The sequence below is a fragment of the Telmatherina bonti genome (genome assembly GCF_933228915.1).
Source record: "Telmatherina bonti genome assembly, chromosome: 21".
Classification (NCBI taxonomy): Eukaryota; Metazoa; Chordata; class Actinopteri; order Atheriniformes; family Telmatherinidae; genus Telmatherina; species Telmatherina bonti.
This window is the reverse complement of record NC_136630.1, coordinates 12,440,582-12,459,341: the sequence shown is the minus strand read 5'-3', so window position 1 is coordinate 12,459,341 and position 18,760 is coordinate 12,440,582. Positions and strand designations below refer to the sequence as shown.

Below are 18,760 nucleotides of genomic sequence, written 5' to 3'. Positions count from 1 at the left end.
TATATTTATATATATATAATATATATATATATATATATATATATATATTATATATTATATATATATACGTGTGTGTGTATACATATCTGTGCGTGTGCATACACATATGTATGTAGGGGGGTATGTGTGTGGATATACATGTATGCATTGATCTCTTTCTCTGGTTTTCTCTGGGTATGTGTGTGGATATACATGTATGCATTGATCTCTTTCTCTGGTTTTCTCTGTTTTCTTTTCTGTTTTCTTTTCTGTCCCTTTGCTATCCTTTCCGGTCCGGTCCAGCAGCATAAACTCTGTAATACAAACAATTATCCAAAACAAATAGAAAAATTAAAAAAAAGAATCCAGAAATACAAGGAGATCATTATATCTATAAAAGCTCCCCTTGGCAAAATCAATTTGCTCAGCAAACACAGCATCCAGAACATCAGTCTGCTTGCTTAAATGCTGGACAAGACAAAAAAAAAAAAAAGATCCGTTATTCACTTCGTAAACAGAACCGGCTCATGATCATTCAGATCCCTCACGAGACCTGCTCACCGTACACAATGTTTGCAAATCGGGAGAAAAATTTTGACATTAATAGTGTTTCAGTGGGACTTTAAGTTGTAAGGGAGACATGAGATTTAACATTGTTTAGCCAAGCAGGCCCAGTGAACCTAGACCTGCTTTGAGCTGCTGTAAACCCGCAGTCAGAGCTGTGAAAACACAGCTGTTTCCAAGTCAACCAGATGCTGTGCAGGCCTCCAGTTCCCATCAGGCTTGGAAAAAGACAGCTTCAAATATATATCCCCCCCCTCCTCAACCCAGTCGGAAAACAGGAAAGATACAAATCACAGACAAATCGTCTCAGCTTGGATTAAAATACCTTCCATTCAACAAAACGCCACTCGACATGGATTTCATAAAACTTGTCAGATTGAGGAGCTTCTCCTCTCTGCTGTCTTAGGATGTTTGCATTTTGAGACAGATGAGTGAAGGGGAATCTTCACAAGCCTGTTTTCCATCTTTCTGCGAGTTTCTCTGTATGAGGAGTCAAACATGAGCCTCACATTATACATGTGTGCTTAGTTACATATAAACCAAGTCTTTGTTAGAATCCAGTTGTTAGACGTCGGAAAACAACGTCAGTTGTTCACACAAGTCGTAAAAGGAGATCAATAAAGCCGAACTCTTAATTAAATCTGTGCAGGACTCAAGCTAAATGATATTAAAAGGTGTTAGCATAGCTGGATGTTGGACTGTGGGCGCAGTACAGGAGAGCAGATCTGCTATCGCTCAGCTTTCTCTTCGACTTGGATAATGAGCTAAAGTTATGGCGAATCAGCGCAGCCAGAGAACCCTTTGCTCTGTAATGCAGAACAGGTTTCGAAAGTGGGGCCCACCAGTGAAAACTGGCTGGAAATTGGACTGGGCGGATGACTGCTGATGTGAATCGGCTGCATGGGAACGACGTGCCGACACTGCTCTGGTCCAGCTCTCATTAAATCTTTCACTTCAGTGGTTATGTGTCGAGCGGGCCGTCAGGACATTAAAGCTTCATAAAATCTTGACACTTAGTAAATGGTGCTGTTGTCTTGTATTAACAAGAAGCTAAAGCTCTGTGTTTACTGTTGGCCTTCAGTGCGTCATTTGTCTTTTTTGTCAACCAAAAGTTCTTTTAAAAAACTTAAGAAGTCAGACTGTTTGATAGTTGGAATTGTAGCAGACAGATAGGTGCGGTTGCAATCTCCTATTTGTTATGAATGTTTTCTGGTATTGTGCACATAGCTTGGCAACGACTAAGCGAATGACATCATATGCAGCGTTGTCTGGTAACACAGGTGAACCCTCCTTATAAACATAATGGCCATAAACTCTCATTACTAGCATTTCAATATGCAGGGATGCCCCAACTCAGTTATATGAGCAGGATATCAAAGTCTGTAAAGCAGCTTTGCATCCCTCCTCCTCTACTTTCACCACTCTGTCTGCTGTTTCTTTCCATCTGTTTAGTCTGACACCGGTGTAGAAAGGTTTTAAACACAGAAATATTTTCCCTGCATTAATATCTCATTCATATCCTGCTTTCTCTTTATTATGCTCCTGCTTAAAACGCTGATGTCTCCTCTTGAACATGTCTGGATCTGCGGTCTCATTCAAGGCATTATTTGGGGTTTGGAAAACTCTGTCGGGAGCTCCCTCATGTAAAGTACTTTCCTGTTTGCACGATTACTCACCATACGTTGAGAAGTGCCAAAATAAACTGCAGATTTCATTCCAGCGGCAACGCATCCAAAACAAGTGGAAAAAAAATGTTTCCAAAACGAGTGTTGTCATGAAAAGAGTTGAGAAGAGGAACTTAAGATACACAGAAAGCTCTGACATGGTGCCACATTAGAATAAAACCTTACCATAAAAACAGTCGTAGTAAAGCTGCAATATTATTATTATTATTATTATTATTATTATTATTATTATTATTATTAATAATAATAATAATAATAATAATAATAATAATAATAATAATCATTCATTCATTCATTCATTCATTCATTCATTCATTAATCTAATGAAGGGTCATGGGGAAGCTGGAGCCTATCCCAGCAGTCTTTGGGCAAAAGGCAGGGTACACCCTAGACAGCTTGCCAGTCCATCACAGGGCCATTATTATCATTATTATTATTATTGTTATTATTATTATTTTTATTTTTATTTTTATTTTTATTTTTATTTTTATTTTTATTTTTATTTTTATTTTTTATTAGTAGAAGTAGTAGTAGCATCGTTATTGTTGTTATTATCAATATTATTATTAGTAGGATTATTATTACCTCTTCTTCAGTAAATTTATTGGGTTATAACTTTCAAATAATAATTGCATATCCACAGTGCTTAATAAACATAAATCTATGTAAATTACAGTTTTTAATACATGCCATGATTATTGTATTAAGCATTCCTGCATCAAGTCTTCCCCAACATGTCTCAAATATGAACACTGGCACTGTTGTCTTGCAGTATGCCGGCACCCCATGGGAAGAAAAGCTCATTTGGTGTATTTAGATAGTCAGCTAAGCTTATTTTTGGGGCACATAACATTGTTGAACCTCGACTTTCCCATTTGAAGCTGCCATAGATCATCTGCTTAGTGAAATCCAGGTGGTGATTTTTGCTTTTTGGCCATACAGTCAGAAGCTGCATAAATATCCACTCATGAGCGAGTTGCCCTTTTAATTTGCCTGCCATTTGGTCCAGTCCCGGTTGCAAACAATGATGTATCTGCTGTGGATGCCACTAAGTTTGATGTAAACAGTAAGACCGAACCAAGACAAAGAAGCTGGGGGGCATAAACCTGAAGCAGTGAGTGAAATCAAGGGATGCTATCACATCTGCAGGAACCTCTGAGAGGAACTGCAAGGTTGGCTAATTGTTCTCTGGATGTTTGGCACTCCAAATGACCCTTTTCCTGTTACTAATTTGATCCAGTATAAATATAAACATATTGATCCTTGCAGCTTTAACCCGGTGGATTGGTGTTTTGAGTAGCCTCTGATTGTTTTAGTTTTTTGTGTTTGCTTTTTGTGGGAGGACAGGAAAACCCAGGAAATGTTCCAGCTTGGCTACATTACAACAATAGAGCCCAACAGCCTTGAATGTTTCCATCTTATTGGTCAAACTGTTACCAGTTTGAGACACTGCTGAGGCACTCAGGCTTTAAGTATGCTGTCCTTGCTCTCATTGTCCTGTGGCCTGTTGGAGGCTTTCTGTTTTGAATAGAGATCTCCCACTGTCTGCAACCTCAGTCTTTGTCTTGTATTCTTTGTTTCTGTTCTCTTAACTTCAAGGAACTCAGAACTGAGTAGCTTTGAAGTTAAATAAAAGCAACCTCATATTATACTGCATCTTCCTGCACTATTTGTAAAGCAGTTTCATTGCTACTGCTGCTGCTTTGAACCGAAACTCAAATGTAGACATTGCACGTTTCGTCCTGGCATATGATACTATTGGGGGAGATTTCAATGCGGTATTGATAGATATTTACAATAAGGCCATGTGAGATGGAGGATGTTCACACTTGGATCTGGCAGAGAGTGCACAGCAAACATTTTCACACAGCAGCAACCATCTTCCAAATGGTTTACGCTGCAGACCTCCACGTGTGGCCAACGTTTGACTGCTAATGTCAATGTTGGGAAACAAGCAGGCTGAGTCAGATTAAAGCTCTCAAGAGGGAGAGAGAGTTAGTCCCTGGTGATTCAAACCATGGGCTGGTTTACCGAAACCACACCCCGGTTCGTGGCCTCTCTGTCTGCGGCCGTCACTGAGGGACGCAACAGGAAACGAGTTCTGTAGTGAGGGGTCAGTGGTCATGTGATGACCATGCAGATTAGTTTTATTGTTTCGTGACTGGGCTGTTCATGCTACTTAAAGCTCACAACTCCATGTGTGTCAACAAAAAGACGTGCTTGTGTTGCTAAAGAGAGAAATATCACAATTACATTGAAAAAAAACTCCTTAATAGGAACTGTGACTATTAAATGATATGAAATATAACATTAACTTCAATCAAGCCCACTTTTTTTCAATTTTATGAACGCTGGGAACTGTGTGTTGTATAGTACAGAGGTTAACCCACCTTATCAATGAAGCTTTTATACCTATGCAAAAACACACACATGCACCAGTGGAGTTTTGTAGAAAGAAAAACATCAGTTAGACCACTCAGTTCCCACCAGATGGTCGCTATGCAAATATTCAACACTATCACCGTAACTGCTGCTCCTATAATCGGAGACATCAGAACCAGGAGGTCTGAGACGGATGTGGAAAGAAAGTGCAAAGGATGTGGCTCAATGCCACTGCAAGGTCCTGTAATATGACCTATTTGGTATTTTTATAGACATCAGGGAGTTCTTTTGGGGGGTTCAGTTCATTTCTGTGAAAGAGGACACCGAAATATTGAAAGAACTTAAAAGAAACTGTTCATTCGCCTCATCTGAGCTGTTTAAGTTAAATGCAGAGATAGTTTTTTGCCAATGTCCAGCCTGAGCTAAACTTCTTCTTATAAGCCCTGTGAGAGTGTGATGCTTCAGAGTTAGTAGGGATGTCAAGAACTGGTTACTGGTTTTCGTGCAAATAAAGTCACTGGGAGGAAAGAAGAGTCATTAGTAAAGAGAATGGCCCATAAGCTTTAGCAAAGCAACTTTAAGTATAAGGCAGGGCTCCCACAGTGTCAGCTGATCAATAAGACATATTTAGGTATTTTAATGACATGTTTCTGAGGCAGGAGAAAGTCTCGACTTATGTCAGACTAATACAGAGACAGCAATGTACTTAAAAGAATCAAATTTTACATAAAAATACATTTTAAAATGTATTTTTAATGGATATTTTGTCTTCTAAACAAGCTTCCAGTTTCCATGTTTTGCCATTAAGATGCTTCTCTTCTCTGATGCATGCTAATTTTCTCTTTTATTGCGTACTTTTAAACTGAACGACAGACTTAATGAAATACTTGTCCGTTCAGAAAACCGATGCTCTTGCCTTTTGACATAAACAACCTATCAGATCTCCTCTGCAGTGAATCAGGTAGACGTTAGACAGATCACAAGACAGCAGTGATTATAAACAGGCTTTGTCCTCTGCGGATCTGTGACACTGAACCTCAACAAGGTGGCCGTGTCTTCTGTGCAAGGCTGTGTTTGCAGCCTAATCTCTCTTACAAGCTGAGAAATGCCCCTGGGTTGCCTCTCAGGTACATACTGTATTTCAGTCTAGCTAATCTTTCACTCCTCCACTGGTGTCCTGTAGCATATATGATAATATGCATAGTTTCAAGTGTGTGACTGACTGTCTTTACAGACATATTGTCACATGGTGGATGTCTTTCATTAAACTATTCCACAATCGCTGACTTACCCACCATGCCTTTATTCTTCTGGTGTTTGCATAGAACTGGACACGGTGTTCAGTCATGCCTTAGCAGGTTTGCTCTGACTCACATTGTTGCTGCACTTTTGTGTAGTTGTGATCTTTGTCGAGCTTTTTTCGTCCACAGGCTAAAGTACAGGCATTTTATAGTGTCTGGTAGTACGACTGTCCCACACCCTGTTCTCTTAACAACAGCTCCACATTAGTTTTTTTTTTTTGTTTTTTTTTCTGTGTGGGAAGGAAGAGGAGTTATCTCAGAGCAATCGTCTCTGCTGAGGCTGTGAACTTGTCAAAATCTTGTCAGCTCAACAGCTACAGTGTTTCTGAATGTGTCATTTCTGTCCTTTTGCCCCTGCAGGGAAAATTACACTAAGGTGCACATTGTGGCCTTCTGATCTGAAGCAGAATCCACACTAAACCTGTTTTGTATCTCAAACCATCAGAAAGATGAGAAAAACCAAAATAAAGAGCATTCTGACCAATCATCCTGGAATACTGATTGCTTTTATACTGTACAGCATAATGAATCGGCATGTGCACGGTTATGTTTTCTGTAGCAGTTCTCTGCTTTGTCTGGTTTGGCAGGATATTTGTATGGTAAAGGTTAAAATACAAGCTTTCTGTTTCTACTGCTAGAGTTTCTGCTTTCATTAAAAAAAACAAAAAAAAGTAGATAAAACACGAAAGCTTGTTGTTGTGGTTTGGATTGTCTTTTGGCTGTGTGCTCCAAGTTTATCTTTTTGTTTCCAAAGAAGGGTGGCCTGTTTAGTTCAGCACCAGCATCATCACATCAGGATTCCCAGGGTTAAAATGTTTACAAATGAGTGAACCTTGAGAGCATGAGAGTTTAATTGTTTTAAACGGAAGTTTCCTACATTCTCTTAACTAGAAACACATAGTCAGGAAGCAATAACCACTATACCAAGCATTTTCCAGAATTGAATCCATGTTTGCATCCCATTTCCTCTGATTGAACTTGGCAGCTTTGTAGGGAATGTACATGCAAACATTTCTTTAGCCAAAGCTCTTTTTGTAATTGGAAACCTGCTCTTGATACTCCACTTCCTGTTTTATTTAATTTAGTCTTTGTTCATTTACATTTTATATTTCCTGCTTATAATAGAATATTCCTGCTTCTGTATGTTTGTTTATTTATAGACAGTTTTGACTGTGTTCTGCTTGTATGATTCCATATATCTCACAGTAGGCAGCATTCAAAGTTCATGCCCCCCCCAAAATTAGCAGTGGAAACGTATTCTCCTTTTTTTCTCCTCTATTCATTGACCATTTTTCGACTATGCACATAATGTGCTATTGTAGCTGGTTTCAGTCTACAAGATTACCTGTTAAATGTGTAATCCCATCCACTGTGATTTAATAGGTTTAAATGTAAAGGAAAAAAAAGGGCCTCAAAGACTATTTCTTTTCCTGTTTGTCCGCCTTTTGTAGGTTCAGTTATATATTTGCATGATTAAGCAACGACTTTTATGAAATTAACCTGACCTATAAATCCTCATATTTCATCAAATCCCAGTTCTTTTTCCTGCAACAGTGTTGCTGTAACAGAGTATGTTTTTGCTACAACAGTAAAAGAAATTGTCAGTTAAATAATGAGCTTCTCTGCAATTGACTGATATGTCATTAGATTAAATAAATGTGCTTTTCTAATGTGGTTCATTCATCTTTTACATTTAGATCTATTTACATTCAATTTACTTAAACTGGAGTACCGACCATATTGTTATCCATTGATAGCAATCAAGCTATTGCCTAAATTTGGTAAAACACATCCATATTTAGTTACATTAAACCAATTAATTGCGAAAGAACCTTATATTGCGAACATTTTTAACTTATATTGCTCCTATTTACCTACAAGTAGCCATGACAGCTACTTTTAGCAACAATAATCTTCCTTAAACAACCACATGTAGTTAGCTGTTTTATTGGCTAGCATTGTTAGCTGTTTAGCAAGCATAGATGTACTGAGGCTTAGTATAATATTATGATAGTTATGTAATGTTTTTCTTCATATATTTGTTTGAACTATAGCTAACCCTTAATAAAGCAATGTAAAAGTTGCATATAATTGTGTGTGTATCATATATTAGCAACTTAATATTGTGTTTAAAAGGAAGAAAAAAATAACTTCATCACATTATAACCTGAAATGTTTCACATGTTTATAGTAAAACTATGGTGTGACCATGTGACAGGGTTCTTAACATGATTAGGATGACAGCTTTGTGCTTTTGTGACTTTCTGGCGGGACAGCATCAAAGAAAGTGAAATGCGTCTATTCCAGACCTTATAAATTCTTTTGTTCAGTCATTAAAGTTGCTTTGCTATTGTGTTTGGATTGGAGTGAACTCATACTATGGTAATGCGTTACTGACTGAATCTACACCATAGATGGATATGTCATTAGCTGAACAAGGAGGTTAAAAAGCTTGATAAGACTGCTCTGGCTGCCCATGCCTGGCCTACCATCCCTCACCACCCTGGGGTGACAGTTTCCCCTAACTGCGGGCTTGTCTAAAGCCTGCTGTGCATTCAAAGTCAATGGGATATTAATAATTAACCCGAGCTTTTTTCATAGCAAGACCAGACTCCCATGGCAAAACAAAGAAACTGACTAGGACATTGCTGCTGAGCCTCTCAACAGTACTTTTCCATCCTTGAGAGAGAAAGAAAGAGTGAGTGGAAGAGAACAGGAGAACTAAAGCCCACAGATGGCAGGCTGAAACATGGCACTGCCTCTTAAATACATGAACACAAACCGTTAGTAGTTTCAATGAGGAAGCAGTCCCACTAGTAATTACCAATTGTCAAGCTGGTTGGCTGAGGGGACTTGGGCCTTTGCCTGGTTTCTGCTGGAACCATCATTTCTGTCTTGGTTTGTGCGTGTATGTTTGTTTGTGTCTGTAGTTGCACATTTCTATTTCAGGAACAGGTGACTCAACAGGGCTGTACTGCTATCATAACACTCAAACAAATTAAGACACATGCACACAAACAGACTTATCAAGTCATCAGCAGCCGTGTTGATAAAACCAGGCAGACCGAAAGACTGTGGTTCAATCTGGGTCACATAAAGCTTTGGACAATGAGCACCACATGGATAGCTGTGAAATAGTTAAGGTGGTCTGGCTTGGTAAATCTGGTCCAATAAATAAGCAAAATTCTGGTCAATTCTAGGTCTCTAATGGCTTTTTCAAAGTTTAGTGATGGCGATAACAACAATACTGAGAGGAAAAGTGAAGTTTAAATGATTATATGAAGCCATGGATATGTTTGTTGTTGGGAAGAGCAAAAAGTTTGCAGTGGGTGTTTTGTTTTCTGGTTCTCTTTACACACAAACACAGTTTACACTCTCAGGAGGTTTTCATACAGCTACAGAATGAGGGGGAAAAAAAAAAAATTCTGTTCATGCTGCAACATGGGAATCCCCTTTTATCCAGCGCGATTGGCAGAACGGTTGATCTGTGTTAAGTGAGAAAACCAACACCGCACAGCCTTTGTAGTGTAAAGTGATAATCGTTGCTGTGTTGCCATAAACACAACAGAGGAATTGAGGGCGCCAATTCAATATCAGTCCTTTCTGTTGCCATAACATACATGTAACATGGTGATTTCCCCATTTTCAGTTTGGCTGTTTTTAATAAGAAGCTGCAAAGCTCCAGCTGTGTTATTTACCTTAATGATATATGAAAAACGAGGCTCAAGGTTATGAAGATAGAACCATACTTTATGCCCTCTTGCTGGATTTTGTTCTCATATTTTCTTTGCCTCTTTTCAGTTCTCTAGATATAAAGACACTTTTGTGACTGCTTTATTTATACCAGTACCAGTAAAACTGAGGTCACCCTCAGGCCCAAGGTTCCTACGGCAACTCAAAGCTGAAGAGAACAAGCAGCGGCACACCTTCCTGCTCAGAGCAGAAAGCTTTGCTCATGTTGGCATCTGATGTCACCCATGAAGCTTTGCTGAGCATAAAGACTATAAATATCATCAAGTCATGTACCCCCTTGGGTTATGGTTGTGTAGTTTGCTTTATTGTGGGGAAAGCTTTTTTGTATATGCTGACGGTATATTTACTAGTGTAGTATGAAAAAATACACAATGAACTGGCTTGAAAAACTCGTCTCCACGCAGGGTTGTCGTAGTTCTCGTGAATATGATTCTTCCTCATGTGACCAGGTGACAGCTCACGTTGCAAAATACTTAGTGGTGTTTGTATTGTGCATGGGAAATAACATCAGGGTAATAGGGATAGCTTGCATGTTTATTTACATGTGCTTTATGTTATTTCCCGGTTGCATAGTTTTGACTTGTTAATCCTGTTTCCTCTTTTTTTTCTTTTCTTTTTTTTTTTCAATGTCTTAAATATAGTTTGGCAGCTAAATGTGACATGTGTGAGTGAACCACCCACCTCACAGTTTAAGAGCAGCAAATTACTACTTTGCTAAAAGCTGCTAACTAATTGCTAACTAATATAAATGTCAGTTTTATTTAAAGCATTTTTGTTGCCATGTATGTGAGTTTAAGGTATTTTACAGTTTAGGTCATTTTCATGAGAATTTAAGTGTATTATGCTGTATTCATAAATAGTCTGTAAATATAAGTCCCACCAATCTGCTACAATGTTGGCAGTGCCTCAGGGGAAGTATTTTGGGATAAGCAACATGATTAACGATGGAACCATTAATATATTTTTTTAGAGGTCACAGAAACTTTAAATGTGCTTTTATTGACAGAAATAAATCTGAAAAATATATAGTTCAGTGATCCTCATTTCAGGTCCTCGAGGGGCCTGGATTGAGGATCCCTGATTGAGTAGTGCCGAGGGACTCAGACAAGCTCTGCACATGTCTGCTAAATACACATTGATTTGAATCTGGTGTGTTCCAGCAGGAACGCTTGGAAAGCGTGCAGGACACAGACTCTGCAGGACCTGGATTGAGGATCCTTGACCTATTTTTTGACCTAAAGAGGGTTTTTCATGTCAGGGTAATGAATAATACAATATAAAAGAAAATTCTACAAATGAATCGTCTATGATTCATTGTTTCCTCATGGAAACAGAACAGAATCATTCTCAAGTCTTTGATTTAACAAGCCACACAATCTGCACAAGAAGGTAAAGGGGGGTGAAGTTGAAGGGTGCAGTGTTTTCGCAGAACTGTCTTCACTTCTGAGTTGCATTCAGTTAATGACGTGACAGAGCTGGAAATTAAATGCCACACTGTTCCTCTCATGGCCAACAGAGTTTACATATTCTTCAAGCATAACTGGCTCATTTTGGTGAAGAAGAACATTCAAAAATACAACAGTGACTTAAAAAGATCAAACAGTGCCCTTGAACCCAATCCATAGTTTGAGACATACATATATAGGTTGTATCTAATTGTAGGAACAAGCAACCGACATGGTTTTAGATCTAGAAGATGTGTTGGCTATCTTTAAACTACACATGCTAAAAGCATCTTGGGAAAAAAAAAACAGTTTATGGCATAATTCAGAGTTATTATTTGGTCAAAGTGGATCAATATTATGCAGCTCCTACCAAATCTTTACATCCCATAAAAGTTGTGTGTGATTTCCTTTTTAATTAAAAAAGAAAGTCAAAGTCGATCTGCCACCACAACCAGAAGTGAAGTAGCTCTTTAAAGTTGTGCACGGATCAGTAATGCAGCCCAGCTGGCTGGATATGTTTTAAAGAGTCCGTGCACGATGAGCTTTTTGTGGGAAAAGTTGCAGGATATCTGTAATACAACCAGCATCTTGAAATTTTGAAATCCCCCCTCAGAATGGCAAAAAATGTTATTTTTGCAAAAGAATTATATCTAAATGTCATGCCTTCACACCAAATATCTACACTTAGTCATGCACTTTTGGTGCAGGTTCTTTTCATCTGTATCATCATGCAAACTTTATCTGCTCCATCTGCACTCTGTCAAGCAACAAGGCAAGCCAGCAGAAACTGTGAAGAAGTTAAGAGAGAACTGGGAATCAAAGTTCTCTCTGAGTGTTGTTGTTTTTTTGTTTTTGTTTTCCAGTTTTTTATTTTACAAATTAATTAAAATTCGAATAACATTCACTGAAAGTATGGGACTCCCCAGAAACTATCTATAGCTTATAAACAGGGGCACAGATACCCAACAGTTACCATAAATCACCAAACAATTCCCAGTTACCACCCAAACCAACCAAAACTTCAGATTCCCCAGATACAATGATATCCACACAGTTACAAATATGAGATACTCTCACATTAAAAAAAAAAAAAAAACATACACACACTCAAAGGAGACTTTAATCATTTCAAGTCCTCGGCTGTTATTAGTATTTTAAAGTCTTTCTCTTGCCTTTCCCTGTGATGGGAAGATTGTTATGCCTTTCCCCCTGCAGTTATTTAACCACATGTTCTTTTGTGTCACACCTCATATCTGTTTCTCTGTTGCACACCTGACTTTCACACACAAGTATACTTATCTTTTAAGCCATTCATATCCACTTTCATTTTTATCAATAACAGAACTTACAGCAGTCTGTCCCTGTTTATAGAGGCAAGTTTCATGTCTTATATCTAGTCATATGACACACTAAGTTACTCTATTTTTTTTATTACCAAAGTAGTATTTGCATAAGTATTTGATATCAATACTGTTTTTGGCTTGCATAACTGTGTATCTACTGGCATGTCATAACTACTGTATTATATGTTTATGTACCTGGTTTTAAAGCACATGGTGCAATGATTTCATAATTCAAAAGGAAAATTAAACCCCCGGTGTGTGTAAACTTTATCAGAAAGTAAAGTTCATAGTACAGGTAGTGTTGATAGGCAAATGGAGAAAAATGAAGTCTAACAGTCTGTGGGACAAAGCTGGAGTACCTGGAGAAAACCTGTGCAAAACCCACACAAGGACACAAGGAGAACATTCAAACTCCACACACACAGATTCATGCCAGAAACCTGTGAGATGTGTGGTGACAGTTCCAACTCCCACACCACTGTGCCACCCAGTTGGACCTTTTTAAAAAAAAAGAAAAACTTCTAAGATCTAAGATCTGTGCCCGATGTCATATTCCAGCCATGTCATACTCTCCTTTAAAGTGTGCAGTTTAAAGCATATAAGCTGCTAAAATGTTAACATTTTTTTAAGGTGTTGGTAGGCTTAATAGAACAGAATCTGTTTCATTTGTAAAAATTGATTGCTTATTTTAAGATCATAAAAACGCAGGAAGTCTTAGTTTCAAGCATTTGCTAGCAAACACATATCTTTGCTTTGTTCCACAATCTGCAAGTAGTTAATGTTTGGCATCATGTTGAGCCATCACCATAATGTTAACCAGGTACCAGCATAGTTTTTTTTTTAATCAATTTCGGTCTAACCATCTACTCTCGTCCTTCACCATTAACCAAGTGCATCAAAAATCCCAACTGTCCTTTGCCCACCCACTCCTCAAAGCAAAGATCATTTACTAACTTCTTGGTGAAGCATTGTGTTCTTTAAATGTGGTAGCAGCTGTGTTCAACAAAATTCTTGGCTGCTGCCCACCTCCTACCTCATAGCTGACCTCATCTCCATGTGAAGGCTGTGCAGTGTCAGTCAAGCTTGGGGACCAAACTATCTATTCACGTGTATTGATATTGCATTGACCTGAAGGACACAGCGAGCCGCAGATTACCTCACTGGTAACACAAGACGCATTGTGCTGAATTTTGCATGGTCACATTGACCTGGTTACTCCTTCATTATTCATGGCAGCTGTTGGAAAGCAGCAAAATGAACACACGCGCACATACATGCATGCATGCATGCATATCCAAAGTACAGAGGCAAAGGGAGATTTAAAGGAGCACCAGGTAAGAGAGACTGTGGTTGATGCTTCACTGCTTGAAACATAAGAACCATGTGACTAGGTTGCTTGTGTGTTCATGCCACGGTGTGCGTGCGTGAACTCAATCAGTCCTCAAGCAGAAAAGGGTGCAGGAGTAATCTAGCACAGGAGACATAACACCCCGACCATTAGTGGACCAGCTCATATAACCCAAGCGCTGGCAGCTGACAGACATGCGTAAACACATGGCACCGCTTCCCCGTATTCAGCATGGCTTCAGTATTCAACACCTCTCTCCTTCGCCACCCCCAGGCCTCTTCTTTCTGTCGCTACACTTGGGCGGCTCACAAATATTTGCCATGGTCCTCTGCAAGCTCTCAGAAGGCAGGATTAATGGTGGTGTGTGCTGCACACCCAGGGCCAGACAAAGAGTCCCCATCTGGAGCTCCAACCCGTGACTGGAAAACAGAGGCAGCACACAGAGCCCGGTCAAGGAAGCCTAGGGAGGGGGATCTATGGGCTCTGCTTCATAAATGAACAAGACTCCTGGGTAGTCCTGTGGATGAATGAATGGGCCATGCGTGTCTTTTGATGTGATGGGTGGAAAAGGGCCCTGCATGCCGGTTTGGGCCTGTTGCCATACCAAATGGATTACATTTCCCCTACCAGCTGATTAAACAGCCATATCTGCATCCATCACTGGGCCCTGAGCCAAACAAAGGCAGCAGTCAGTGAGGAGATGGCCTAAGTTGGCCCATGTCTTGTGCTGCTTTCCCACAATTTAGGAACCCAGGTAGAAACCAAATTAAGATTCCAGCCATGACCAGGTCATGGCCTCTCTTTTAAATCTGAAACCAAAACAGTATTCACAAAGATAATCACAACCAAATTAATTTGATATTATGCATTTAACTGTGACTACATTGATTTGTAGATAAAGATATCGTTCTGTTTAGAAATATTGGCTCTAAATTGGATGTGCAACATAATATCTTCAGAAATGCATGAGAAAAAAGTTTCAGTCATGTAACTGAGAAAATCTATCTTGGATTCAGTGTTTATAGCTTTATACCACAAGATTTTTAGCCAGCTAGTGCTGGTCCCAGCATAGCCATCCCAGTCTCTTACTAAACACCTATCGTGTTGTGTTAGCCTTCAGTGACTAGCCAAAAAGCGCAGGAGATGGGGTCAGGCGACATGACAAGGTGAAAATGGCAAAATATTCAGAAAATAAAAACAGTACACTCTTGTTTTAAAAATAACCACAACTGCTGTTTTTCCATTTTTTTCCCCTGATGGCAGCTAACTCAGCATCCATCTTGCATCCTGTCTCTTCTCTGGGCTCTCCCCAGAAAGTAAAAGTCAGTGTTAACTCTTGTCTTATATTTTACTCTGTCCCTGTCTCCCTTTCTTTTTTCATTTCCTCCAACAATGCCTTCTTCCATTTCTTTGATGAATCTGTTGAAGTGTGCATTCAAAATAACCAGTGTGTTGATATCCAGTTGCTATTGTTTTTTTGGTGGCCATAAAGCAAAATGCTACTGTAAAGTGATACTCAAAAATGGGGGGTAGTGAAGTGCAGTCGCTCAGTTCCTCAGGACACTGCCATGCAACAACATAACATACATGAGTATCAATGTGCCATCAAACAGTCAGAAACACAAGTTTTTCAGGTGGGAAAGTTATGCAGTGTTGCTTTAACATATTCTCTCTTCCTATTTTGCACTAAACACAAAATGTGGTTGTGACAGATGGGAATGTCAGGGAAACACCACGAGCCACTGAGAGTCATCATCTAAGGACTCGGGCAATTCCTCCCCTATTAGTTGATGCTGAGTGTGCACTGAGTCATCTTACTGCTGACAAGTACGTTTAAACAAACTGGTTTATAATGTGTGATGGAAAGCTTTGTTTTGTTTTTCAGCGCTGTGTTGTTGGGATTTTGATTATCTTTTTAATTATAGCCTCTCAGGTTCATGGTCAATTTTAGCTGGGCTCCAACGCCTTGTTAAAACCACAACAAAATTATTTTATTGCCACTATTTTTAGAATCGGGTATTTTTGGCATTAACCGTTCTCATGAAATTCCCCAGCTGGTCTGTTCTAGTTTCCTGCAGATATTCCATACTGGAACACAGTACGACAGCTGGTGATAAAGATGGGGAACATGCACTACCCTGCATGAGCTTTTTGGCAAGCAGCTGCATAGATACCTTTAATTGGGGGGGGGGGTTTGCAACTCAACAAAAATTTGCTAAAAACCAGGTTATGTATTTTAATGCTGTTCATTTTGATAGACTATACTGTGTCTTTACTGCTAAAAACCTTTTGAAGCAAAGCTGAATTGTAGCTCATTTTATCTACTGTCTTTGCCTTTGTAGACTTTTTTTACTTTAACCATATTGTTCTTTTCTCTCAGTTTGTCCAGTTTGTGTTGTTGTTTAATGTGGCGGATTCCTTTCTTCTTGTTTACAGAGTCTTGGATTTCAACTGTTGATTCCTGTTCCTCATGTTTTTACTGTTCCTCATGCAGGCCCAGCGATGAGAGGCACCCAACGGTGAAAGCTGATGGTATCGTGGACAACCTGGCCCAGGCTGTGGACATGATCCTGAGTCAGAGGAAGCATTGAATACACGGCAGTGGAGGACTTTCCACTCACCGCAACCCAGAGCGCTGCAGGCTCTGTGTAATTCAGTAGTGTCGACATAAGCTTGTAAAAAGTGTTGTTTCAGATGGGGAAGGTGCTCCGTGTTGAGGTAACTCCACAAAAAATGTCAAAACAGTATGAGAACTAGTGTATCCTGTATAAACCATCACAACTTAAAAGTTGTCAAACATGGGAAATACTCATACGAGTTAGCTCTACTAACTCGACTGAAATTTCCTCAGCCATTATCCAGGTCTGAGAGAAAGAATTGCGAATGCTTTGTAGCTGCACTGTGCATGTGTTAGAACGTGATTGGCATAGATAAGATACCTCAAACTGACACGAATGTGCCTGTAACCAGCTGCTGAGTGACAGTTAGATGGAAGAGAGGAGCGCTGTGTGTGTTTAGACTCTGCGCTAGTGTTACACGGGCAGAGTCTATGACAAGCTGCTGTCTTGCAGCACACTGCAGCTTGCAGTCAGGATGCAATGGCACACTTGTGCACAAAGCTGTAGTTTAGCATGTATTGATTTAAGACAGGAAGAAACTTTTTTTTTTTTTTTTTTACTAGTTGAATGCAAAGCATAGATTGCCTTAGAACAGCAGCACAAATTAGGAACTAACACATACCTAACTTTATTTTAGGTAATGCTACTCTGTTGCTGTGAAATTGTTTGAGTTTGTCTGAGTCATTGTCACTGAAAGGCTCAAGGTCTTAAAGCACTGGGGAAAGTATGGCCTTTGCTCTGGTTTAAACTGGAATTTGTGTCGGAGCAGCTTTTGTTTTACAATAACAGATCTCTGGAAATGGGAAGTGAGTTGGTCTGAGGGATGATAAATGCAGAACTCAGCCAAATGTGATAAATTATGCTTGTGTTTGAGATTGTCTCCCCCCCTCCTCTGTAAATAAAAATTAAGCTGGCGCTCCATCATCAGAATAAAGAATCACAAATCTATAACTGCCTATCTTTATTTACTTGACTTTAGGCCACCTCTGCTGGGGATTGCCTATAGATGTGTTGTCAAAGCTCCTGTCATCAGTCTCAGTCTATATGGCAAGGCAGGGTTAAATGATGAGGGAACAAAATTGGTTATTGGGCCTCAGTGTGCCAGCTGGATCATTGAAGCCTTTGGAAGTGGGGCGTAAAACAAATGATTCTCAACTGCTGCCCCCAAGGTTTCAGTGTACCAAATACAAATACAAGAACAAAAGCTCACTGCCAAGTGATTCATTGAATTCTTTCTGGTTCATTTCACCATTAGCTGACACACAAGTTTGAATGTTATTGGGCAATTAAAGGTAATGAAATGCTACGAAGAATTATGAAACAGTGTCTAAGGCGTTCGTACCTCTCCTATGTCTGATGTGGAAATAAATATTAATGTACACAGCAAAGTGCTAGCAGCTGGTACGCAGTTTTCCAACAGCATACACATTGTTCGTCCTTGTGGTTTGTCCATTATGTTACTGCCTGTTGGCTTCGTATGGAGCTATAAAACATGTATTTGACTGCTCTCGAATGAATTTACTTGGCTTTTGCTAGGTTTTTTTTTTTTTACCCCACTTTATGGAAGTGCAGTATCTGTGGAATCTAGGACAGTTTTTAACACCTCCTATTGGCAAGTTTATCAGTGCCTTAAATGCAAGCACACACGACCGAATCTGGCTAAGAGTTAACTGAACCACTCAGGCCTGCTTAAGCTAGCCAACCATTTCACACAAGTTCAAAATTAGCAAGCTTACTGTCGCAGGTTGCATTGGTAGGTTGTTTCTACCACACTGCAGCACATTCATTCATTCATAGCCACTACAGGCTGCGGAACAAGATTACCTTTCAGAAAATAAGGATGACCTCATTTCCAGGAGACATGTCTGGACATGTATGATCTCACTGCCGCAGGACATACTGACAGATAGTCAGATCCTTGAGCAAATGAAGCTCATGTTAAAGGTGATTAATAGATCAACATGTCACCTTTGTACTCCAAAGTGCGTTCAGTGTTATGTTTTTGGCATGATTTGACTGCACTTCTCCCAGTTTATGAGCATACAAAGTACACTGTGGTACATCTGCTGCCTGTTTAGCAGCAGAATCTGGCAATACTAGTTTTTGTACCGTCTTAAACAGACTTCCAGATATCAAACAAAACAAAACAAAAAAATACCCTGCTCAGTTCTGGGGGGGAAAAAGAAAATCAAACAAATTTTTAACTTTTGGATCCTTGATCTAGCGTTCACTCTTATTTTCCAGATGTTTAAAAGACTAAACAATTCAGAAAGCTAAAAACTATGAACTCATGATTTTCTTCTTGCAAAGTCCTTCCCATTCATCCGATGTGATTTATAGCC

At 39.4% G+C, this 18,760-nt stretch overlaps 1 protein-coding gene across 1 annotated transcript in view; it reads left to right on the top strand.

The window, feature by feature from the left end:
- Positions 1-17,351, top strand: part of lhpp (phospholysine phosphohistidine inorganic pyrophosphate phosphatase) — a gene marked incomplete at its 5' end in the record, with an annotated part of 23,470 nt that extends 6,119 nt beyond the window's left edge. Inside the window, one exon of the mRNA XM_079261052.1 lies at positions 16,295-17,351. Within this exon, the coding sequence (XP_079117178.1) occupies positions 16,295-16,391 (97 nt within the window). The 3' untranslated portion in view covers positions 16,392-17,351. The remainder of the gene's footprint in view (positions 1-16,294) is intronic.
- Between the last annotated feature and the right edge of the window lie 1,409 nt (positions 17,352-18,760).